At 48.8% G+C, this 25349-nt stretch overlaps 2 protein-coding genes across 6 annotated transcripts; both read left to right on the top strand.

The window, feature by feature from the left end:
- The first annotated feature begins 5425 nt into the window (after positions 1 to 5425).
- LOC116497523 (C-factor-like) lies at positions 5426 to 15254 on the top strand. Its single transcript, XM_032201298.1, has 6 exons — positions 5426 to 5596; positions 12370 to 12421; positions 12741 to 12928; positions 13161 to 13316; positions 14181 to 14291; positions 14506 to 15254. Exons 1-6 carry the CDS (start codon positions 5456 to 5458, stop codon positions 14617 to 14619), a joined length of 762 nt encoding a protein of 253 aa, XP_032057189.1. The 5' UTR covers positions 5426 to 5455; the 3' UTR covers positions 14620 to 15254.
- A 324-nt stretch (positions 15255 to 15578) lies between these two features.
- On the top strand, positions 15579 to 18409 carry AURKAIP1 (aurora kinase A interacting protein 1). Of its 5 annotated transcripts, none has more exons than XM_032201304.1 (4): positions 15579 to 15617; positions 16745 to 16836; positions 17316 to 17764; positions 18247 to 18409. In XM_032201304.1, the coding sequence occupies exons 2-4, from the start codon at positions 16785 to 16787 to the stop codon at positions 18352 to 18354; spliced, it is 609 nt and encodes a 202-aa protein (XP_032057195.1). In that variant the 5' UTR covers positions 15579 to 15617; positions 16745 to 16784; the 3' UTR covers positions 18355 to 18409. The 5 variants fall into 5 exon arrangements, with proteins under 5 accessions (XP_032057195.1, XP_032057193.1, XP_032057196.1 ...); XM_032201302.1 differs by lacking the exon at positions 15579 to 15617 and adding an exon at positions 16184 to 16236; XM_032201305.1 differs by lacking the exon at positions 15579 to 15617 and adding an exon at positions 16326 to 16391.
- Positions 18410 to 25349: the final 6940 nt, after the last annotated feature.

Here is a 25349-nt window from a genome sequence, read left to right on the forward strand (position 1 = left end):
CTGAGTGTAGATACTGCAGGTGTTGTGCTGGGGCCATCCTGCAGGAGTAATTGGTGCCAGCGTGTGAAATGAGGTGCTTTTATTTGAGCTGTGTCACTAGATCTTCCTAGGAGCACTGCCTGCTATTTTAACCTTCCTCTGTCTGCTGTGGGGGAAAATGAGATTCATGAGAGATCATTGGGGTGAATTTTGCAGGTGCCTCACTGTGACAACACCGAGTGTGACACTTAGTCCGAGCCAGTCTCATTGCAATCTTAGTTTTTGATATAAAGGCAAAGCAGCTGACAGGGTTTGCAGTCATCCTTTAGCCAACCTCTACCCTACCGATTTCTTGAGCTGGAGATTGCATAGGGTTACTGTGCCATTACCAGTGGGCCTATTCTGTGTGATTTTGACTCAATTTCTGTTTGAACCAGGTAGATGGATTCTGTTCAATAATAGAAATTGCTGCTTCCCACAAGTTAACTGACCTAAACACATTGTCACTCCTTAGTTTCAGTGGGTGCCCCTGTATTTCCTGCTGGGGGAGAAGATTCGTTATTCCCTGCTCATTTCATGGTAGCGGTTGTCGTTTTGTAGATCTTTACCATATTTCTCGTTACATTTCAGCTGAGAAAAGACAACTGAGGTAGGCAGTGGATCAAGGGAAAGCCCTGTGGAACTTCAACAGAGCACTGCTGTGGAATGTAATTTGTAAGTCAGGGTAGGGGAAAGATACTAGTACGAAGCTGTGCTGGCTGGTTTTAACTGGAGTAGCCTCTTGTTTTTATCTGCTCCTGAATCAGCAAACTATACACCTTATCTTGACCTTTGCACACGGATGGAAACTAATTTTTTCCATACCTGGTATGCTAAATAATTGGGTAGAAGTCAAAGTATTAACATAGCGTAGAGATAACGCGATATAAAAAGTAACTTTGATCTATTGGAGGTGTTTCTAATACACACAAACCAAAGTAACAGTGTTCTCTAAAGAGTTCCTATTTTCAGCCTTTTTAATTCTTACTGCCTGGCTATTACTTGGAGCAGGTCAGCCTCAAATCTGTTCACTAACTGCAGTTCCAAAAGGTAGTCAGTGTTTTTCCCTTTTTGATTACTTCATTCTGCTCTGGATGCTTCCCAAACTGCCACTTGTCCATTTCCTGAGGTGAGGCGTGGAGGGGGGAGGCAGGCTTCACAGCTGCAGCTTCCTCCAGAAAGACTCTGGGAGGAATTGAGTTAAGTCAAAGATGGGCAAAGATGAAGGTAAGATGCAGGCTATCTGCGTTTTTCAGCGTGAACACCGTGTCACTTAGAAAAATCAACAGGTGCGTTTTACAAACTACTTTCCTTCTGTACAGTGCTAAATAAGTAATCGTCTCCTTGAACATTTGTTAAAATCTGGAGAGGAAGAAAGCAAGAGAAAGTATGTGTCTATTTGTGCGTTAACGTGGTTTGGTTCCAAAACAAAAGGGATTATATCACAGGATTAAAGGACATCCTGTTCCAGGAGAGAACAACCTGTCTTCACCAGCAAAAAGCCCGATGCAGATAGCTACACAGAATGTCTTGGCAGTGAGGCAGGGTTGTGAGGAGATGCTCAGAGTAGCTAGAGGAAGTGTAAAACAGAGCTGCTGAAATCTGGGGGCTGAGTCATCAGCCTGGAGTAGCTGCACCTCTAGGAGAGGTGTGCTTGCTTTCACTCTGCTGGTGTAGCCAAAGCCGTAAGGGCAGGCACTGCGTTGTTTCCCTTTGTAATCGTGGATTTTCTGAGCAGACTCAGCACACGCATGCAAATTCCCCCAGAGTTAATAAATACAGCTCGTTTTCTGCCTCCTCTGTGCTGAAGGCTGAGAGCTGTTACCTGTCACACCTCGTGGATGGCCATGGCAGGCGTTAATAACCTGCTCAAAGCTTCATAGCCCTTCACTCCAGGGCTCTGCATGGAGGTCTTTGTGCTGAATCACTAATGGTTAAGGAAGCATGGGTTTAATTCAGCTGCCTTGAGCACTCTGTTAGTTTAGGCCCCTACAATTGTTGCTTTCATGGAGTGGTGAAGGCTGTTACGTGGGGCAGAACGTGCATTTCTCTATAACTTTAAAATGTAGCTGGCCGACATCTGAATTTGATGAACAGCAGTGGCTCTGGTCCACTTCCCTGTACAGTAATGAGTAAACTGCACGGGTAACGAGCACAGGTGATCTCCAGGAGATGACAGAACTGTAAGAGAAATTCATGACAGGTAAGAACACAAAATAAGGACTGTTCATACTGAACCCTGCTGACCTGAGGGCTGTGCATTAGTGATTGGAAGTCATTTAGCGAGAGGGAGTGTCTGTTTTTAAACCCTGCGTTCCTTGTTTGTCGTCAGATTATCACTAATAATGATTTGGAGTTCTGCAAGCACTACAAATAACCCGATACTCTGATAGGTAGGGGGAAAAAAGTGCCAGAGACCTACAGGAACATGGCCTTGCAGCATGGCCTGCGCGGTGACTGACCCGAGCCAAAAGAGGAGCCATGTGAATGGAGCTCGCTCACAGAAACTGCAAGTAGCAATGATTGAAGAGCATTGCTTCACCCAAAAAAAAGGATATTTTCTCCATTGTGCTGTTGCCAGGCAACTCTTGTTTTTATTGCCCATAAATGTGGGTGAGAAATTACTGAGAAAGCATTTCTGTATTCCGTGTAAACTCGGGTTTGAACTAGATGACACAAAATTTGCCCCATTAGGTTGTGAGCGACTGCATGCTGAAATCTGGGCTTGACTTTGAGTCAAGGGAAGCCTGGAGGAACGAGCTTACAGTAAGCAGAACGTTGCTGAAAGCCTTGGCAGGCGGAGCAGCCACAACAGGCATGGAGATGATGAGAGCTGAGGTGAGAAGCGTGGCTGAGGGCGGCCAGGTTGACATCCGATGTAATTCGTGAGGTCCTGCGCTGGAGCTGCTTGTGCAGTGTTTCTCACAGGTACCCAGCTCTGTCTTGTGACTTGGAGGGCTTGATCTGTCTCTGCCCCAATTTTCCCAGCTCTGGAAGAAGAAGAGCAGCTTTTTGTTTTCAGGAGGAGGTTGGAGTTTTGCATCTGAGAGGCATTATGTAGAACTCAGTACAGGTCGGTTCTGTGTCATGACAATAGCAGGAACTTTCAGTATGTTTGTTTGTTTCAGAGGGAATTAAAAAATCTGCCTCGGGTTAGGCTGTCTGATTCCCTTCAAGCTACTCTGAATTCCAGAGAAGAAACGAGCACCCTCACAAAGAAACCCTGGGCGTGAAGTCCCGGCTGCGCTCTGGCAGCGACAGAATCCCGTTGACTTCAGTGGGATTTGCCCCTTTTTGTTCTGCACAAAGGATGCTGGCAGGAGAATGCTCAGAACAGCTCGCTGGAGTGGTGCTTCCCCGGGCAGGAGCCAGCTTATAGGAGGAACACGGATAAGGAACAGGTGGGAAATTGAAAGCAACTATCAGTGAAACAATTAAATTAATGATTATTGGTGTAATCTGCAGGCACCAACAATGATTTCATTGCACCAGCCCCAGTGTGAAGTGCGTAATTGGTGTCCCCAGAGGCTCAGGTGCGTGGAGCTGTGTTATGATTACATCAGTCCTGACTTTCCTCTTCCCAGAGGATGTCCCAGCGTATCCTGGGTTTTCCAGTGCCCGTGCACCAGCTGCGTGGGCCCCGTGCTGCCACTGGGGACAAAAATCCCAGTGCACAAAATCCCAGCCATGCCCGGCAGCGCTGGCACTCCTACGTGCTGACAGCCAGGTCGAAGAAATGATAAAAGCACAAAGATGTCAATTAAGTTGTCTTGTGCCTGACAGGGCCTCTTTGAAAATTCTCCAACACCAACACCGTGCTGTTAGTAATGCACAAAAAGAATCTAGGAGAAAAAAAACAGGTGTCGGGATACAGGGTGACCTTACAGCTGCCTTCTTGCTGCACAAAAGGTCTTTGCACAAAGATGAACTTTTCCCACAAGCTTTAGAGAACAGCGAAATATAATTCAGGGGACACAGCTTAAACAAAGGGTGATGGATCCGTGCATTAATTTTTATGTGACAGGGCAACAGTTGGCTGTATTTTGATGCTCAGGAGCCCCTTGATGTTACCAGAGCTTTTGATTTGTGTGTGCGTGGATGAACGCTTGCAGTTTGTGCAGGGCTGAGCGGCGATTCTCCAAATCCCAGCCGAGCGCCCCAACCTTGCCCCCCGTAGGGTCGGGATGGACGCGGTTCCCAGCTGCTGCCTGCCAGCATCTCCCCGCAGGGCTGAGCGGGGCTGCTCTGACTTTCACACCGAGGCTCGGCTGCGTGTCTGTGACTGTAAATGAGCAGAAACTCTGGAAAGCGAGGTGGCCGTGCCCCTCTGGCGTGAGTCAGCCCTCGTGGAAGTGCAATTTCTGGGTGTTGTCCCCTGACCTGTGGCTCAGCGGCCTCGAGGCAAGTCATTTCACCTCTGTTCCCCAGCAGCGAAGGGGAGCCAGTTCTGCCTGCTGCTTTTGCTGGCTGTTCTCAGACCTATCGGGGAAAGGAGCAATTTACGGCGGGTACTGCCCTCACGGTTTGTTTGCAAAGCACTGTGCGTGTTTACGATGCCATAAAAAGGCCGTGTAGCGTAATTAACCACAACATGCTTTGCATTTAAAGCTTTTGCAATGGACAAACACTTTTTGTGTCCGCTAAACCTTGGACTCCACTTCCTCCTGAACGCTCGGGACCTCACAACTCGCTGTCCCGGAGGAAGGGAGCAGCCTGGGGACTGCTCTGTGCACCAGACACCAGAAATAAGCTGGGACACCAGAAATCAGCATCACAACCACGACTTTCTGCACGAAGATAACAGAACCACCGAGCCAGAAGTCGCATCGCTGGGCAGCTTGGCTTGTAGTCAGTGCTTTGTGCGTGTGTCTGATGGGCTGAGACAGGAGAAATCGCTGCAAGCATCCCGTAGTCTTCCTCTCAGCCTTGTAGTGTGATGTGTTTTTGGCTTTCTTTCGAGCTCCCCAGCAGCACTGGATGTTTTCAGCTCTGCAGCCCCTGTGTGTTTACATCTCCTGCAGTTGTTTCCCCTCATTAAGGAATCCAGGCTGGCTCAGTGGCTTTTGGGGGGGGGGCTTTTCCACGAAATCCGCACAGATTCCCCAAGCTTTGCGCTGTAGTTTCACAAGCCTCCGGCGAGGGGATGTCCCTGCCGCCCACCACAACAAACCCAAGGCTTTATAGAAGCTCCCCGAGCCTCATACGAAGGAAATAACGAGAGCCCGGGGCGGCAGCACCCGGCCGAGCCGCCTCCCGGGGGGGGCTGCGGGGAGGGAGGAGGCTCCGGGCCGGGCCGGGCGGGGGCGGGATCGGGGCGGCGGTGCCGGCTCCGCTCCGCGCAGGTTAAGAACCGCGTGGAGCCGCGGTGAGAGCAGAGAGAGCCGTGCTAAGAGCCGTGCTAAGAGCCGTGCTAAGAGCCGTGCCGAGCCGTGCCAGCATGGCCCAGCCCCGCTGCCGCTCCGTGCTCATCACCGGCTGCAGCCGGGGCATCGGGCTGGGGCTGGTGCGGGGGCTCGCAGCCTCCAGCCCCTGCCCCGAGTTGGTTTTCGCGACCTGCCGCTACCCCGAGAAGGCGCAGGTAAGCGGCAGGGGGAGGATGGGGACCACAGCCAGGAGCCCGGGCTGTGAAAGGAGCTGGGGTTGGGGTCGCGGAGCCGTCGCAAGGCTCCCGAGGGAGCTGGGACCCCCCCGGGGGTTCCCGCAGCCGCAGCATCTCGCCCCGCGCTGGGTTTGCAGCTCCAGCCTGGCGGGGACCTGCAGCCCCCAGGAGCCCCGCAAATCGCTGCAGCTCCCCTTGCCTCTTCTGCCTGCCCTTCCCCTTTCCCTGCTGGACTCGCAACAACCGAGGAAGCCCAAATTGATGGCTTCGTGCGCTCTTCTTGGCCGTGCCCTTCCTGGCCAGGTAGGGAGCGGCGCCTCCTGCTCGAGATGGGTCAAATTCTGCTCCGTGCCGCTGGCGGATTCCCTCGCGCTCCTTTCAGCCAGCCTTCCTCTCGCCACAGCTCGGCAGCGATGTGTCGGGACTCCTCCTCCTCCTCCCCTTCCCCGTCCCTAGGCTGTTACACGCGAATGTCAAACAAATAAAAAGCGCTCCCCAAACCTTCGGGGACAAGAGGATAACGAGGGGTTTTGGTCTGCTCGCTCTGTTGCGTCTCCAGCCTGGTCTTGGCTCTCCCCATTCAGTGCTGGGGCACGCAGGTATCGGCATCTTCCCTTCCTGGGAGTGCTCAAGTGCTCCGGAGCTGCAAGGATCCGAGCTGTCAGCTCCTCAGCCCCCCGTGTGTTGCTGCAGGAACTTGGCAGAATTGATCCCAAAAGCTCTGCTTCCGCAGGGTACCAGGCTGCCCCGGGAGAGGCGAGTCCCAGAGCCTTGCTGTGGGTTTTTCTTAGTGCAAACCGTGATCCCACCATGCCAGCACTAAGCACCGCGTACCGATTTGACAGCTTAGCTGCCCAAAAACTTCAGCAGCAGGTGCAGAGGCTCCCGTTCAAGGCTGCTAGCACAGAGCTGGGCAGGTAGGGCCCGCGGGCTGCCCGCTCGGCCCCCCGGCAGCATCGTGCTGCTCTGCGGGCACATACAAAACCGAAGGAAGAGGTCTCGGTCTTGTTCCTTGCTGCCAGGACAGCCCCTGCAGCACAAAGGCACAGTTTGGGCATTCCTGAATGGAGCTGCCCCCAAACGGTCCAGCAGGCTGCCTTTCCACTACATGAGCTCCCGGCCGAGCACTGGCTCACGCTGTTTGCTTTTATCTCCTTTTACAAGGGCTGGCGTTTGTCCCAGCCGTGTTTCCTACCGGTGATTGCACAACGGCGAGGTGCAGTTGCGGTAGGGGAAGCTAGCAGGGATGTGTGACCTGCTGGGAGATAGAAATCTCCCTCGGGTGTTTGTTCTAAAGCTGCTTTAGCTGGTGCTGGGGGAGGATCTCGTTCCCTTATTGCCCCTCGTGTCCAGCACTGATTTCCCCTTTGAATGATCTTGCATCAATTAGGTGGAAAACCTCAATGGCTCCTTCAAGAGGAAGAGCTTCCTAGGAAGTATTACACAGATAATATCTTAATGCAAGTTTCTACGATGCTTTTTTATTTTTTGGCATTGCCAGTACGTAAAAAACCTTGAGCAGGAAGGCTGCTAGACCTGCAAGAAGGACAAAATAGTCCCCAAATAGTTCTTCCTGGAGTGCCTGGGGAGGGTCTGGGTGACTTCTTGCTTGCAGCAGGAGAAACCTGGAAAGTGCTGGCCTCTCACGGAGGCAGGAAGCTGGCCCGGGGCCACATTCCAGTAACCCCGAGTGGTGATCCTGCAGGCCACACGGGTGCATCGTAAGCTTTTTTGGTTGTTTTGTTTTTTTGGAGCAAGGGTTGTCCTTGGGGGCTCGGGGTGGGTTTTTGTTCTTTGTAAGGACCTCTAGGCCATGTGCTGTGCTTTGGCAGTACATCAATGGAAACCTCTGCAGCCAGCTGAAAGCATATTTCTAACAGATGGGTTTGGAAGCTCCACAAGGAAGGGAAATCTTTACTGAAGGTATTGCAGGCTCACTGCCCTTATCTGTCTCATCTGCAGCGCACAAAGCTGGCACAAAACCTGCTGACCTTCGGAGGTGTGCCCCCGCCGTGCCACTAGTCCCTCTAACGTGGGGCAAGCACGGATGTGCTGCAGCCTCTGCGGTGGGAGCCTCAGCACCAGGCTCCGCCGACCTTCTCAAAGCCTGGAGCCACTTTGGCAATGTTGCTCGAGTGTGGTATAGTAAGAAAAGGTAAAGGTTCAGCACCTTCTTTTTTGTCTTTTTTTTTCCAGATAAAGCTTTTTGCCTTCACTGGCTCTCCACTCAAATCCTCAGTACACGTGCGATGGGCTATGCCCCCTCCTGACCCGTTTGCTGCCCGTGCAGACGGGGCTGTAAAGCTGGGTGCCTTCTTCTTTCTCTGCACGCCTGAGCTGTCAGTGCCTGCTCTGCCTTTTGACGCTGATTCAAGCTGTCAAATTTTTTATTTATTTATTTTTTTCCCACTTCACCACAGGCTAAGTGACTGTATGAAAAATCCTGCTTAGTATATGCACTGCTCTCTGTCCCAGATCAGAGGATGAACTCAGGGAACGGCAACTTTGGGCAGTTCTCTTCAATTCTGCTCTCCTCTGGTTTGGTAGAATAGGATTCCCCTCTTGCAGGACGCAGGGAGGGGGACGGAGGGAAGGGATGGAAAAAAGCTTAAATAAGCCTCTTAAAAATAATCGCCTGATTTTTAGAGGAAAAGTGATTAAGCACGCTTAATTCCTGGCAAACTCGGTGCACGTCCTGGGGACGCAGATCAGCAGCAAACCCCCAGTAGCTGCCCGGAGAGCCTCGGAGCAGCGCGTGTGCCGTCATCCAGTGGAGTGCTCCAAGCAGACGGGAGCCCCCAGGGACCTGAGTGTAGGAAGAGATGCCGGAGAAGAGTCTGACTTCGCTCTCCTCCGCGTACTACAGCAAGCAGCGTGCCTCCCGTAACTTGCTAACCCTGGGATAATACTCAACAGCTGCAGACTTTTGCATGTGAGTCTGCTGGCAGGAGCTGTAACAAGTCGAGCTCTTGGGCTGAATAACTCCTAGGTGGCCTCCGCAGAACATTTGCCTAACAAATGGGCTTCAGATCACACGATAAGGCGCAGCAGGCCTGCAGGCGCATCTAGATAACCACCGCCCCTCCCTGAAAAGTCCCGTACTAGCCTCCTTCAGCCCAGCTTTGATTCTGATCTGCTTTTACTTGGGCTGTTCCAGCACTGAGAGTGGAAGCAGCGAGAAATCTCTTGCAAAATGATCCCCGTGTCCTGTCTTTGCGCTCCAGCTGGACAAAAACACAGCACAGTTATTAATAAGCACCCCATATAGGATCATGGACCTATCTGTAATTCTCCAACCCTTTTTATTTTTTTTTTTCTTGCTCTTTCTTCCATCCTGCTTCCCCATAAAAGTCAGAAAGCTCTGACCCAAAGCCCAAGACACCGAATGACGGTGTGGCCTCTGCTGTCTCCCTCTGCCCTGGTGAGGCATGGAAGGAATAAATGGCTTTTGGGGGAAGCGAGGTAGCTGAAGGGGTCCACATCCATGCTGTGACTCCTGGCGGTGCTCCCTGCCCTCAGCAGCGCTGTGGCTGAGCCTGGGACCTCGGGACAGGAGCACCTCGTGTTCCTCCTGCCCTCCCGCAGCCCAGGCGTGCTCCCAGGTGAACAAGGACACGGTTCCTCGCCGCTCCAGAGTCCTCTGCCGGGCCCTGGAGGATGGCCAGGGCTTAATGTGCTGCTTCCCTTCCTCAGGCACAGAGCTCACTGAAGAGCTTCTGCGCACCGGCTCGGTCAGTTTTTTTTTTTTTTTTTTCTCTGCTGCATGTTTTAGCCATGTGGTCTGCTATTGGGAAGAGCAGCTGAGCAATCTCTGGAGCAAGGCAGATCTGCTATATCAGGCAAAGGGGGTGTTCTTAAAGCCGTTCTAATTTTGGCTTATGGCAGCGGTTTGCGCTTCTTCCTACAGCCTTACCGTGGATTCGGGGCAGTCTGCAGCAGCTTGGTGTGAATTCTTCCATAATCAGGCAGGGAGCTGGCTGCACAATGTGATACTGGATAGCCTGGCTCACAGGGACGGGGCAAATACGATCCTCTTTGGCTCTGTGTGGAGTGACAAAACACCTGAGCACCCTCTGTACCCTCTGCTCTGAGCACCTTTGTGATGGGACCACAAAGCTCCCTGCAGGCTGCTTCAGGCTGGCTTCACTGCTCCCAACTGGTCGAGCATGGCCAGGCTCTTTCCAAGAGTCGTAACTGAAGTAAATAATGGAGGCAAAGTAAATCCTGCTGAATGACAAAGACAACAAAACATCCTGATTGAAATCTAGCAGTCTGCACACTGATGAATCCGTATCTGGAGCCTGGAGTGCCAGAGGACCTTGTTTAAATTGGAGTGGGCTGACTCTTTGTTAATCGTAATTAAAATCAGCAAGCAGGAAACAACAGATGTTAATCACGGTTTGAATTTTTCTTGGAATCCCTGAGAGCTGATTCCCATGGGTAACTATTCAGGTACCGAATGGCTAAACGCGGGGCTGGGGGTGGCGTCGAGTGCTTTGTTTGTCAGCTTGGTGGTTTGAAATCAGCTCTGGCAGCACGGTAACTGAAAGAGACTTCACCTGGGATGTGAGGGCTGCACCCGCTGGCCCTAAACACAACAGCACAACCCGACATATTAAATGCAAGGTGCACGTGGGGCAATGCCCTTCTGGGTTGCACGGCTCTGCGAGGCTGTGCTCTGAGACCCTGCCTTCCCCAGGGCTTAACCTGCAACTCTTGCAGACACCTTTGCTGTTTTTTTTCTTTGCTTGTTTGTTACTGCAGAAGTATTTTCAGAGTGCTCTGGACACAGTTTTTTGATCTCTTAAGTCAAAACTCCTTGGGGTGGGGGAAGAGGAGAAGCAGCACGCGTGGCTGGTGGCTTGGAATGGCTGTAACATATTAGAGCTGGCGTGGGGTTGTCCTCCTCCCTGCACCTTCCTTCCAGGCACAGCAGGGAAAGGAATAGGCTTTCCTGGGAGTTTTAGGTTTCCTGACTGGATTTCTCAGCTCCCACTCACATCAGGTGAGGCAGCACGCTGTACTTCTTGCAGACCGGAGCGTCTAAGTTAGCTTTGTGCCTGGAAGCTGCTTCTGCGAAACTTAAACCGCTGAAGTGGGAGTCGGTAGTTAACAAAGTAATTAACTAAATGGCAAAACGATTGCATTTTAAGCCTGATTTGCATGCAACAATTACAATGTTTATGCTTTGGAGAATTCATAACGCTGCAGTGTTTGGAGCTCTTAAGTGAAGACGGTTTACTCACTGCAGAAGCCTCTCAGTTGCTTTCACCATACAAAACATCTTCTGGGGCCTTTCAGCGGAGGAAGTTTATCCTCTGCCCTGCAGTTAGTAGCTTGTTTCCATCTGACAGTGAAGCAAACCAGCTGCAAGTAAAAGAACGAGTCCTGGGAGCCAGAACACTTCTGGAGTTTATCATTAGTTGATGCTGTCAAGCTGAAGTCCAGTAGGCAGTCCAAAGCCACGTAATTATTGCAGACCTTGGCGTGGCAAAACTGTCACATGGCTATCAATAAGCCAGATAGTGTGTCCTGGGCCTCTCAGCTGTGGAAGTGTGTCCCATGAGGATGCAAGGATAGGAATGTCCTCTGGTTTTGTGCTTCTGACTTGTTCCTCTTCCTTCCCCCTCCCCTAACTGCAGCCGTAGGCTGGCCACGGAGGGAGGACAAGTTTTCTAAACAAGCCTGGGGGGAATGAAGAGAGCACGAAGCCGAGATAAAAACTGTGATGTGCTGTAACATGACCAGAGGACATGGAGTCCCCGAGCATCTCCAAGCGGCAAAGAAGTGCTCTTTGAAAACTGGCCCTCCTGAGCCCTGTTCCAGAAGGGCTCCTAAAAAAGTGGATTTGCTCGAGCTGGAGTGTTTGGCCATGGCTGCTCCGTCTCCTAAACACAGCTGGGAGCATGGAGTCCATCTGTTACATCTGGCCACGCTTCCCACTTGGATAAATGGCACAGAAACCCAAGTATTCCAGCCTGGCCTATAAAATCCAGTTTGCACATGCCTTGTCCAGAAGCAACACCAGTAAAGTACCAATTTTCTCCAGGAACGCTAGTCATTCCCCTATGGCTTGCTCTGCTACTGAGAGGCAGTAGGCAGGTGACTGAATTATTAATATCTAGCAGAAGAGCATGGTTCTCCTGGGCAGTTGCTGTGTGCATAACCAATTTCTTTTGTGCTTTACCTTCGGTTACGAGAGCTGAAGCTAATGAGGGTGCTGGGAAACAGAATTTCAATGGGAAAATTGCTAGAAAACTCTTCCTGCAAACAGCGGTGCCAAATGGCTTTTCTTAAATAATTCCTGTTGCCCTGAAGTGATGCCCAGCACCAGCTGAACTCCAGGAGAATTACGCTCTTCTTAGCAGAAGTGGGGAATTACTGGCTTGGCACATGGCCTGAGCACCGGATTTACTCTGGAACTGGCGGCAGTAACCACTCGATTGAAGACCTTTGGTTAGACTGCAAACCCTCTTGATGCGGTGCATTTGAGACATGCTGGAAACTGAACGTAATTTAGCGTGCTGGCGTCTTCACCAAGCAGGTGAGGAGTCCAGGTTCTTGCAGCAGTGGATCTTGCTCTCAGGAAAGCTGCTCAGCAGGATGGAAAGCAAAATAGAGCCACTGCCTTCAGTCCAGTTATGAAAGTAAATGGCAGTTACAGTTCTGGAGGTGCAGAACTCAAGCTATTTTATGTAATAGCTGTGGACATACACACAGAGAAGCTAACACAAATACTTTCTTCTTCCTAGGAGCTCCAGCAGCTTAGCAAGCAATACAGCAACATCAGGCTCCTCCAACTGGGTGAGTAAAGGGCTTAAACAGAAGTATGTTCAACCAGGTCAGGTGAGTGCATCTTAAAGCACCGCTCTCCTGCATGATCTGTAGCTGTGCGTGAGCTCCAGCAGCTGAAAAGATCAATAAATTCACCTTCATCTTAAGATAACGCTGGGGAAACATAATCTGTGTAAATTTTCTGTTTATAGTCTTCATCTCTGTGTGCTGCCTGAACGTCCCCATTCAGGCTGTCTTGACTTTGGTTTAGCATGTGCTGTATAGTGCTAGACAGCGTTTGAACCACTACTCACTCTTCACTGTAGCTGTTCTTGGCTCCTCTGTGCAGATGTGGTCTGTGAAAACAGCATCAAGAAAGTAGTCAAAGAAGTGGAAGAAATTGTGGGAGACAAAGGTCTGAACTGCCTCATTAACAACGCGGGCATTAATGTGCTTGCTTCCTTGGAAGAAGTCACAGCAGAGACGATGCTCACCATTTATGAAACCAATACAGTTGCCCAGCTGATGGTCACTAAGGTAAGAAACGGAGAGAAATGCTTCATCTACGGTACTGTAGAAGCTCTGCCACTAGTGAGCTGGACATGTAATGCAGCAATGACCGTCTAGCCAGGATCTTTATTTAAACCCACTTTGCTGGTGGCATAGAGTTGCACTGCAATTCTTCACAGAGCAGAATGCAAGAATCCGGCTTGCCTTGAACAGGCCAAGAGCAAGATGACCAAATTAAAACAACTTCTTGTTTTTACAGGCTTTTCTACCCCTTCTGAGGAAGGCAGCCCAGCTGGGCACAGGAATGGGCTGCCACAGAGCTGCTATTATTAATATGTCCTCTCTCGCTGCCTCCATGCAACTCGTCCAGGCAAATGAGATGTTTCTTAAGGTCTACCCCTACAGAATAGCAAAGGTTTGTATGATTCCCTGGGCTGTGCTCGCTGGGTGAGAGCAGGTCTGTGAGTTATGGGCCACCCTGTGCTTAAGATGATGATGTGAGGTGTGCAGCACTTCCTGGGTAGGCTGACACAGGAGCTGTTCTTGTTCTTAATGTGGGTGGAAGTGGGGCTTGTGAAAACGGTACATCTGGAGCAAGCACGCCAGCTTCTTAAGAGCAAGCTTACACACATGCTCTATCGCTACACGGATACAGATTCATTTCAGAGGGACTTGGTATTCAGGGAAGAACTATGCCATCAAATGTGTGTCCTATTTTCTGTGCACCTCTCCATCCGAAGCAAGGTAGCAGACACGGAAAAACAAAACAAAACAAAAGGTGTGCTGACCTGTACGTTTAGTGAGGGGTGGAGTTTTTAGTTTTGTCACATCCAGAGACTGAGTTTGTATGAATTGTCAAGATCAACCATACAGTTTCTCCTACACCACCTACTCATAAGCTGTTAACATGCTTGTTTTCCCTGATCAGAAGTAAAAAGCTGAATGTTTGTGTTGTGATTGTTGCAGAAAAACAGAGTCCTTATGTCAAGATTATTTTTCCACAGCTCCTTAGGACTTTCAAATGTTACTTTATCTTCCATCATAACTTAGTTTCATCTTTGGGCAGTAAGCTTACGATGACAGAGCTTTCATAATGCTTCTCTTATAGACATTTCTGAGGTTGAAGGCCCCACTAAGTCCGGATAAGTTACCATGACTGCTACTGCCACTCAATTTTTTCAGGAGACATCTTGGTGGAAGGGAGGTGCTTAGCTTGGCTTAAGGTCTTACTAAAGGTTTGTAAACACTACATGCTAATAGATGGTTTCCACTCCTCTAGACTGCACTGAACATGATCACCAGGTGTCTTGCTGCAGACTTGAAGTCGGATGGAATTCTCTGTATTTCTTTGCATCCAGGCTGGGTTCAGACAGACATGGGCGGAAACATGGTTAGTGACATCTCTCTGAAAACACGAAAGCATGATTCCCTTGTTGTCCCAAACCCTGACCAACAACCTTCTGTACAGCATACACTTCCATGTGTTGCAGAGGCACACTATGCAACATGAAATACATCTGATTTGATCCTAGTAACTCTTAGATGCATTTAATTGTATTCTGATTGTATTCCTATTAATAAACCAATCCTGATTTGCTTTCCAGGCTCCCTTGCAGGTGCAAGAGACTATCCCAAGTATTCTCTCTGTTCTGGACCGTCTTGGTGAAAAAGATAATGGCTCCTTCCTGGACTGGCAAGGGGAAACTCTACCATGGTAGATGTGCACAGTGTACTACAGAAACAGCATGTCAGTCACTATTCAACTTATGCCACTAATGTCTTTGTCTCCAGGGTTTTCTTATGTGCTAGTTGAAACATCCAGTCTGATATCCATCCTCTCTCTAGGTGTATTTGGAAAGGCTTGGCTCTTCCTTGGTATTGCTACTGCTCTGTTTTAATGCTTCCTGCAAATACTACTGTGTTCTTAGCGATGGGTCTCTCCTGGAACCACCTAAAATAGATTTAAAAACTGCAAGTTAAATCCAGGGGTTGGTTCCTCTTTGCTTCCAGAACCATAGCGAGCCTCTCTCTCAGCAGAAGTCACTGATCTGCCCTCAGGCCTGACCTGACATTACAGGCTATCGGATTCCAGTACGTTCAATTTGCTGGAGGCATGTCTCTGGAAAAGTTCCTCCAGTTTCGTCCAGTCCTAAATGAGCCAAGGCTGAAATTGCCCAGTCCTGAACTACGTGAATTTGGTACCTCTGTAAGCTCCTCAGCAGCTTCCAAGCGTCTCCAGGCTGCTTGCACCAGGCACTTGCTTTGTTCCCAGTGCGTGACTAACATCCTGATATTGGGGTGGGAATGTGGTTTTGTATATAAACTTCTGAAGTGTCTTCAATAAAGTCTTGTTTAAACAGATTACCTGTTTACTGAGCTACTTCAGTTAATTCCTCTGCATGTAGGTCTCTCTTCCCTGACCAGAGATCTGCTCTTTCAGGCAGAAAGTCTAACCATTGCTGTCTCCTTTAGGCTAGATGGGTTTAATGTGGGGGAGCACACCTGAGACTGAGGCAGCCCCTCATTCTGGTCTGAAATCCCGAAAGCAGCTGGTGAAAAGATCTCTGTGTTCTGGCTGAGGTAGGGATGAAAGCAACAAGTTCTTTGAAGTCTGGGATTGGCTTCAGCATCGCTCCCTCATGCCAGCTGATTACGTGCTTTCATGCTGTGCCAAGATGGCAGGTTCTTGTGCCCAGAGAAGACAAACAAGAGCGAGGTAAGTGGGAGAGGCAGGCGTGGCCATTCCTGGACAGCAGCCACCCTCAGATGCATCTCAGGGTGTGTAGGGGAGAGGTGTCTGGCCTCATCTCCCCATCCCTGTGGTGACAGGGACACAAAGCCTCGTAGTTACCCCCCGCTCTGACCTATTTCTAGCAAGGTGTGCTGTCCCCAGGCAGGTGAGCGAAGCACCATGCTCTCCCCTCACCTGAGAGTCGCTGATTTCAATCAGAGCGTGACTGTATGGTGAGCACAAACAGCTCAGTTTGGAGGCTGCTGCTTAGTTTGAACCAAACCTCAGAAGAGGAGCTGGTGTGCCTCCTGCGGGCAGGAGACAGTGAGGAGGGGACAGCTGAGGGGAAGGGGACAACTGAGGGGAAAGGGACAACTGAGGGGAAGGAGAGTGCTTGTTTGCAACTGCCTTCGGTCAGAACCATCACAAATGCTTTTTATTCCGGGAACCGAGCGCCCTGGATATCCAGAACACGACCACTTTCCCTCTAAAGCCCCACTGCCGCCATTTCCCTGGGATCCCCTCACGAACCCCCGGCGGGCGCCATCAGGGGGCGCTGCCGCGGCCGGCCCCGGAACTTCCGAGGCGGCAGCGGGCGGGGATGGTGAGTGATGGCGGCCCGGGGCTGGCCCGGGGACCGGGACCCGGTACCGTGGAGCCCGGTGTGAGCCGAGCCCCGGCCCCAGGGGCTGTGGAGGGCAGGCTGCCCGGGGGGCTGCGGATCCCTTCCTCACAGCCGCAGGGCAGCGGGCGCCTGCGGTGCGCTCCTGGTTTGTGCCGTGGGAGCAACGCCTCGGCGCTGAGGTGGAAGCGGGGCTGGAGTTGCCTGTTTTTGAAAGCTGAAATAGCCGGGGTTTGGGTTAAAAACACGGGAAATCGGCAACATGAGTGCTTGGGGGGTCGGGGCCCTCTGGCAGAATCCAGTAAGGCGTTGGTAAAGCATAGGGTGCGCAGAGGGCCTCAGCTCACCTGCTGGGGCTGTGGGGTTAAATTTCAAAATTTTATTTAGAAAGTTGAGGATTTTAGTCAAGAAATTAAGTTTTCAAAGTTAAGTTTTCAAAGTGTGAGGAAAACACGCTCGATTCATTGAATGAACGTTCTTGTTTTGGCAGTCATTACTGGGGCTGACAGAGCGGCTGAAGTGAAAAAAAAATGTTAATAACCCAGCTGACGTCCAGGTTACTGAAGGCTTCACGAGTAGCAGGTAAATGGGCTGTGCAGCCCGGCTTTTGGATTGTTTTTTTGGGGTAATTGGGCTCACAGAAAGTTATTTTCCTGCAAGTGGGGCAGGAGCGGTGGTGAGTCAAGGGGTTGTGGTGTTCCTGCTTCTGTGCCTGTTCTGTCAGGGTTGTGTAGCTCTCATTTGACTTCTGTTAAGTTTAGGAGGATGATTCTTGGCAGCAGAAAAGCTTAATACAGAGAACAGGTCCCAGCCATTCTGAATTGCACTTACACTACACAGTAAATATCGTACACTGTAATTTTAGCAGATGTAATGTAGTTAAGTCAAATTAAAAAAATGCTTTCTTGCTTTTATGATGGGAATTTAATTGTTTGTAAGTAGCTTCCTTTATTATGTTATTTTGGTTGTAATTGTCTGGTAGTTCGAGAGCTGGGCAGAACTTTTTGTTGAGGTGTTTCTAGAAAGTTCTGCCTTCTAAGTGAAATTCTTTTCTCTCAAAGGCCATCTTTTGCCAAGGTCTGTGTCTTCCTTTCTTTGCTATCATTCGCCATCTGTGAACTATAGCACGCAGCCCTCTAATAAGAATGGAGCCCAGCCTCAGCGGTGGCATGCACTGGACCCTGAACTGGAAGAGATGCTGGTCCCCAGAAAACTCTCCATCACCCCCTTAGAAAGCTGGCTGACAGTTAGGTACTCCCTTCCTAAAGCAGAAATCGTTAATGCTCAGGAAGAAGCGGGCTATGAACCTCTCCAGAAATATGACTGTCCCCCATCTGCTGAGGGAGCTGATGTGGAGGAAGGGGAAGGAACACCCAGCAGCACGGTTCAGTGCAAGAACGTGCTGAAAATTCGCAGAAGGAAAATGAATCGACACAAGTTCAAAAAGCTGCTAAAGCGAAGGAAGTTTGTACGGAGGAGGATAAAAGAAGGTCGCAAGAAGAAACGTCAGGTAAGCTTCGATTGAAGAAAACATCTTAATTTAAATGAACACCCTTCTCAAACTGCTCTCTGCTCAGGTATTGGATGATGTTTTTAGGTGGAATTGAATTATAGAGAAGTGGCAGCAGCTCCGAGAAATTTAGCTTAAGTTAATTCCGTATTTACTGGTCCAGGAGCATGTTCTGATTTGCTGGTTTGTGTTTTACCTGTATGTCCTCAAAATCTATAATTTAGAATATTTCCTTGCTGGTAAGCAGATGCGTGAATAACTCAGAAATATCTCTGGCTAATGGGAGAAGAACTTCTGCATTTGCATGAAAGATTAATTTATGTGGCTGTATTATATCAGGCAGTCTGGTTTAATCTCAGCTGCCTAGATAAAAGCATTTAATTTTTGCACATAGGTTCTCTTTGGGACACTTGGGCAATGACTGATTACTTGAGTGCTGCATCTGAGCCGTTACCATTCTCTCTCTTTTTCCTCTGTTTTAGGTAAAATTTGAGAAAGACTTGGAGCGCATCTGGAAAAGAGCCGGTTTGAAAAATCCTCCAGCAGGATGGCAGACACCCAAGATATTTCTGAAAAGTTCAAAGCGATAAAAACACTTGTATGAGTTTTCACGTGTAATTGTAATTAAAAAATATATATATATAAGTAAGCAGACTTCTTTTAACCTTTTTCTGAGTGCGTTAGGATTAGTAGGAGGTTGCTTTGAGTCTTGATGAGCATTTTTCCAACAGTGAACCTGAAAATAGTGTGCTTTTTCTCCCCAGGAGAATGGTGTGAACCCTTGTGCGGTGGCTTGGCAGTGCTGTGTGCAGTCCAGTGCTGCTGCTGCCAGCTGTACTGAGCAAAGACATCTTAGTCCGCAGCTGAATTTGTGAAGTTGCTCTTTAGGATTAGACTGAGTAGTGCACTGTTAAAAACAATTGGTTGTGGGAGAGAAAGACCTCTTCTAATTGTTATTGTAGCCCTAAAGGACACCAGCAGTTTGAAAAATTCTTTTCAAGTGGCATTCTTTCATAGGCTTGCTGAAGAAGGGCTGATGCTTATAAGTGAAATGGGAGTTGGATCAGAATCCCATAACATATTTCTGCAAAAGAGTTACCCGATATCTCTGCGTGCATGTGTTTTACAGACATTGCATGAGCATCCTTAAAGGGCAAATTTATTTTTCCTGTTCTGTAGGCCCTAATAAAAAAAGAGTTATTTTTCTATGACTGACCCCTGTCATACAGAACATCCAGGTATTGCTATCAGTAAAAGTTAAGTGCTCGTTACTGAGTAATTGCCAAAACTGCTTTGTACCTGAGATAACCCTGTTGTGATCAGCTGGTTTTACATGTCTGAAAGGAGCCATGAAATCTGGAAAAAATATAGATGTTTATTTTAAACCCTATCAGGGGGCTTCATATCTTGCTTCTGTGTTGGATTCTGCTTTTGATGGTTTTTTGGGGACAGTTAACTTGTGTTCTGTGCGATTGAGTTCTTCCCTGCCACTGGTTAGATGAAGTGCACTGGGCTCTGAGAGAAAGGAAGGAAAAGTGAATTCCATGGGTTCTTTGTCCTGCAGCATGCAGAGGAGCTAACTTTAAAATTTATTCCCTTTTATCTGCTAGGAGCAGGACACTTGGCTAAACTGAAAGGGAAGAAAAACTGTTCGGTGGAATTTATTGTGATGAGGTGAAGTTTAATCTCACCGTGGAAGGACAGATTGACACACTGAACATTTCTGGGGCTTTCTGCTGCTCTTGTCGCTAGATGGCAGTAAATCAAAGCCTCTGAAACTCCTTTAGCAACTATTGGCAGAAGCCAGCTGGATCTTTCTGTAGGTATTTTAAGGAGAGGGGGCATGCATGTTTAAAAATTGATTAATCTTGCTAGAAAACTACTGGCATTCTGAAAACTGTACTGGAGTCCTACAGAAACATGTGGCTAGCAGATTTTTACAGTTTTTTTTCCAAGCTATATGTTAACAGCAGGCGATTTTGATCAAAGACTTAGAAAGATGTTCCTTCCTCCTCGTGCTTTAAATAGGCTGCAGTTGCTTTTAACCAAGAGCAGTAGGACTCTCAGCTTACTGCCAGGATTTCAGGGAAGAGGAGAAAGCCGTGTACCTTCAAAACTCCCCAGGCAAAGAAGATGGAGTGTTGGTTCTGGCTTACAGGTTTGTAAGATATGCAGAGTGTTTCTAAAATACCAGTACACATTCCCTGCTCAGAGGTGCATCAAGAAAGGCTGGGGCGTGATCTTCTGGTGCTCGTTAACTATGGTGATGATTATATTATAATAGGGTGCTTCTGTGGTGAATTGCAAGTCTCCTCTAAGTAGTTTATTAAATGGCATTCTCTCTAAGTAATAGTCCAGTCCTCCAAATGGTAGTCTGCCAAGTGTAGCCACTGCTTTTATATATCTATTAGACGTAATTACACAACCACGCAGAGAAGTCTGGAGCTACTGCGTAGTTTAGAAAAGTGTCTGTAACTTCCACCCATGATTTACTGCCAGCCTTAATCATAGAAATGCTGTTGTCCCTTTTGCTGAAGGATGTCAAAGCACGTCTCAGGATTTGTATTCTCTTCATGTGGCAGATCCTGCAAAGACCCTGTTGTACGTGGAACTCACCAGGTGCTGTACACCAGGGTTGTACCAGCATGCTTGAGCTCTGTGACCACAGGATGCAATTTCCAACTCTCACTTCACTGACCAGGGAGAGTCAGAGAGGAGGAAGCTGTGCCTTTTTTTTCTGTAGGGGGAGCAGTAGCGCAGAGTATGCTTCTCACAAAGCTTTGTTAGGAGTTGCTGATGAAATATGTGCCTACTTGCACGCTTACCAGTGTATACATGTACGTGCCTACGTAGCTATGGTTAAAAAAAAAAAAGGCCTTAAACAGGAAAGACTTGACTTACCATTGTCAAAATGTTTTAAGGCTCCTTCATCTCCTTATTACTCTGCTGTTCTGAGAGGAAGTGTTTGAAAGTCAGCAGCAGGTTGCTGGAGGAATTTGTGCTCTGCATTACAGAGAGTGGAGATACCCAGTGGGTATGGTGATTTTATGTGTGAAACTGCCTGACAGTTACTGGTCTGGGCAGATCCCTTGAAATTGGAATATGAAACCAATTACACTCGTGCTTACACTCCCTAATTCTTGGATTGCACTTAAGGACAGGCAGCGAGCTCAGTTAGGTGAGCACAACGTCCAGCTTGGTAGTTGTATCACAGCAATCGGGGCTGTGCTGAGATGAGTTGGCTCTAACGTAGGAAGTCAGCTCGTTTCAGCAGGGCCGAAAGTTCTGAATTTTATTTTTCCCAGCCAAAGCATCACGCTGAAAATTTAAGCAGACAACATCCTCCCTTTTGGAAAGGGCAAAACCAAAACACAGCAACGTGATGATGCTAGCAGGCTTCCAACAAATGTGTGGCAGAAATGCCATCTCCTGGTAGTGTGAGCAAATAAAGGGCACTGGAAAACTAGATTTTAGTTGTCTCCTTGACCTGGATGGTACAGTTTCTCACTAGGGTGGGAATTAAATACATTTTAAGGAGCCTTCTCTGGAAAATGCATTGTTCAGTTACATCAGTATGAATTCCTGACGTTTTTCAGATGTTTCTGGACATTAACAGCTCTTTCATCCACGCAAATGAATTCAGTATAACTCAGGAATAGCAAGCAGTGAGGTTTTTATCTAACCATGCTCAGCCCTCTGAGCGCACCGGAATTACACCAATTTTCACAGCTGAGGCTTGATTAGTCAGGCTGGGACCTGCTAGCCCCATGTTTATGGGTATCTGACAGACAAAACCCCTTTCAGGGAGTGAAGAGCACTTTGCTCCTGCTGTTCCCTAACTGCCTGAGGTTGCCTGGTTATTGCTGAGCAGAAGCAGTGTCTTCGCTCCGGTGAGCTAACGCCAGAGTTCGATGGGATGCTGTCAAAACATTACCTAGGATAAATTGATGTATGTACCTTGGCTTCAGTAACTGACCTGGTCCTTTTCAAAACACGAGGCCAGCTCTGTTTTAGTGGGTGTGAACCCCAGTCCCTGTCTTCCAAAGATAATAAAACACGCGTGTTTATTCCAGCTGAAAATCTGGCTGAAGTAATCTCACTGATCTTGCAAACAGCACCTGTGGATAAGTAAAACTACCTCTTTTCTTTTCACCATTCATGCTGTTCTGCTGTTGGCATTTCTGCTCAGACTGTGAAAACATCCTGCCTTGGGTTCACTTGGGCCGAGTCTGCTCAGCTGCCCTCCAAAAATAACAGCACTCTGTGCTTCACCTGCAGCCCTGAGCTTCGCAGAACTGAAATGGTTCTGAAGATTGGGTTCTCCCATTCCTGCTGATTTAAAAAAAATAAAATAATTCAATAACTGCAGCTCTTGTAGACATCTGAGCTAGCTTTAAGCAAACAGCGTGCTGGCTTTCCTGTGGAGGCGGCCCTTCTTGCTTGTCTTTCCCTGTAAAGGAGAACTGAAAGGAGGAGTTCTGTGAGTCAGAGAATTTAAGAACATCATCTGATATGGCACTTGTGGCAATTCCCTGAAATAAGGCTGAGTTTTGTCGTCTTGCTCACTGCATGGTCACCAATGCATCTTCCCTGTGCTGTGCTTATTCCCACAAAACTTGTAAGAGCTATAAAATGATGAGGCTTGTTCCCTACTCTAAAACGTAGCTGAGGTTGGCTGCTCAAAATAACAGGAGGGAGGAGAGGAGGTTGAGTGGACAGTGAGATCTGCACTCATGGAACTGCAAGTGCCATGCTTTCCTAGGAAACGTGGCTGAAATCTTGGATAAAATAAAAACATCCCATTAAATATTGGTCGAAAACAATTAATGGTTGTTTTTCCACTTGTTCAACAAGCAGGACTTGGAGCAGATCAGTGCTCTTGAGCTGAAGGAGCATCATTGCCTGCAGTGTGTCTAGGTCTGGAGAGGATTTGACGCTCTGGGAGCCTCTTAGCTGCTGCCACCCCTTTGGAGTCCCACAGCTGCCTGCAGAGTGATTGCTGTTAAGACAAGGGCATTGAGTCCTGAGCAAGGAATCAGCACAGCAGGTACAAATTCCAAACTATTTTATATTTTTTCAGGTTTATTTGAAGGGAATTAACAGTTGACATCAGGGTGCCTATCACCAGCCAGTGAGGAACTGGTTAAATACGAAGAATAAGCAGTTAGAGGAGAGTGTGCCAAAACAAAAACTAGTAAAAGAGGCTACAAGAGTTGGAGTCAGCAGTGTGACGGTGTGTCAGCAGCGCTACGTTACTCACCAGCTCTGCTCCCTGGGTGCTTTTGAGCTGTTTCCTCTCCTGACAAAGGGTTTTTGCTGCTCGAGGCAGCCACTCAGCCCTTGATGGGGCAGCCAGCTGGAGGCTGTTCAGCAGCAGCAGCACCAGGTCCATCCTGAAGTCAGGATCTCTGCTTGCTCACCCAGGCTGAGTCGGCCTTGGTTTGGCTTCCCTGCCCGTTCGTATTGTTTCAGTTACTGCCCAGAAGATGCTGATGCACATTGTTGGTTCTTTTTTTAGGTCTGAGTGAGCATCCTCTGGAGAAACTTGGTGCCTGATCCTGCTGTCTGTGTGATGTGGGGGAACGAGACGTGTTGTCAGCATCCTGCCATCTCTCCGAGGTTGTGCTGTAGGCCCGTCGGAAGGTAGGACCGAGCTAAATGTGGCCTACTTTCTGATAACATCGTCCATTCCGTGGGGAAAGGAAGAGTGTTGTAGCCCTCGGAAAGACAGGAAAGCCTTTCCCTCACGAGTAATTTATGTAAAACCCTGGGACTGTGAAAAGGAAGGAAGCAGAAGAAAGAACAATTTAATTATCGCTGCCTTGGGTGCAACACCTTTTCTGGGTGATTTCTAATGATGAAGTGGGGCTGGGGAGGAGAAAGGAGAGCAAATAAAAATATGTTTGTAGCTTTCAGAGTGGAAGCAGCTGAACTGCTCACCTTTTTACTCCCTTATTCAAGTAAAACCTTATTTTATGGAGCCAAGAAGTATCAGAGGAGCAGCCTTCTCTGCTGTGGTTTTGTCAGGAGCACCTCGTTATCTGTGCCTGTTAAAGAGCCAAATTTCTCTAAATTGTAGGATTTATGTTTTCCTCACCTAAACCATTCCCTCGGGGCCTGCCTGTTGGAGTTAATTTCACCAGAACCATCACGCAGGGGTATTCTTCCATGACTCCTCGAGCTACTTGGAGAACAGGCAGTTTTTGCAAGAAAAAACCAGGCAGAGTTAGGTGGTTTTGAGCCATTTTTCATAAATCCTGCTTTCCAGAGGATGCACTGACTGGTGTTAATTTCTGTGTCGCTGGCTTGCTACTCTCTGTTGGTGCTCACGTTTAATGAGGAGGTAAAAAAGCACCCTGGAGCTGTTGGCTGGTCTCGCGGGAGGAAGGGACAGGGATGATGTTTATTAGAGTAATAAATCCTCAGAGATTAGAGCACACTGAAAGGTTCCACGTTACACCACGAGTTCAACCGGGATTATTGCACTATTTAAGATTTAATAAGGAGGCAGGAGTTGCGAGGGCTCCTCTCGTATCTGTCGAGAGCAAGTACCCAATTCACGCAGAGTACCCCTAAGAGCTGGCCAAGCTCCACGTTTGTGTGCCTAAATTTGGCAGCAGGATCACGTTGCAGTACAGAGAGGAACCTCCTCTCAGCCGAAGTGCTTTTATTTTAAACAAAATGGCCTGCAAAGCCGAGGTAAATAACACAACTCTCTGGGAAGCGACCTTCGAGCGCCCTTTTTGGAGCCAACCTATTAATTTTTCCACTCTTTCCCAGTCATTTCTGATCTCAGAATAGGCTGCTGTGCCTGGAATTGCACTGCTTCATTATTCTAGGCGGGCACAGCAGCTGGGCTGCAATTAGTGTGGGGAACGGAGTTCTCTTGCAGAAGCTCACGGTCCCAAAACGCTGTTCCCACGTGGAGGGACTGCGAGATGTGGTCGGAGGCACAACGCTGGTGGTCAGAAAGGGGACACAAAGTGGCATCTCTCAGCTCCAGGGCTCTTCCCTGAGCACTTTCAGAACTTTTTGGTTCTTCGTAGAACCGAGCAGTGCTGTGTGCTCGTGTCTGGAGCTTTTCTCCTGGTAGAGAAGCCCACCTTGCTGTTGCCTGAGCAGGAGATCGCTGGAGAGCTGCTCTGGAACAGGCTCCGTGCTCAGTCCTCTCCCCTAGCACTGTCGGTGCTGCTCGTGAGCGATCTCTGCTTCTCGTTTTGTCCTGGCACAGAAGCCTGGCAGGTTCCTGCTCAGGAGGCCGAGCAGAAACAGGGAGGTAGGCAGTAACAGCGACCGAGTCAGAGCCTGGAAGCGAATCCAAATCTTCCTCCTTGCTTCAGACAGCTTTTAGTTTCAGCCCTGGGTCTGCTGCTTGTACCTCCTTGGTAAAGGAGGGCAGAAGCACGGGGCTTCTTGGTGTTTGTTGTCTGTCACCACCAGAGCCTGAGAGCACTGCTTGTCTTTACACAGGAGCGCTACCAGACTGAAAAACGGGACCCAGCTCTGCCTGGTGCCTCTTCTTCAGGAAATTTAGAAGCTTCAGGAGCTTTATCTAGCTCGGTAAGGCACAGTGCTGAGGATCAGC

Source organism: Aythya fuligula, chromosome 21 (genome assembly GCF_009819795.1).
Source record: "Aythya fuligula isolate bAytFul2 chromosome 21, bAytFul2.pri, whole genome shotgun sequence".
Classification (NCBI taxonomy): domain Eukaryota; kingdom Metazoa; phylum Chordata; class Aves; order Anseriformes; family Anatidae; genus Aythya; species Aythya fuligula.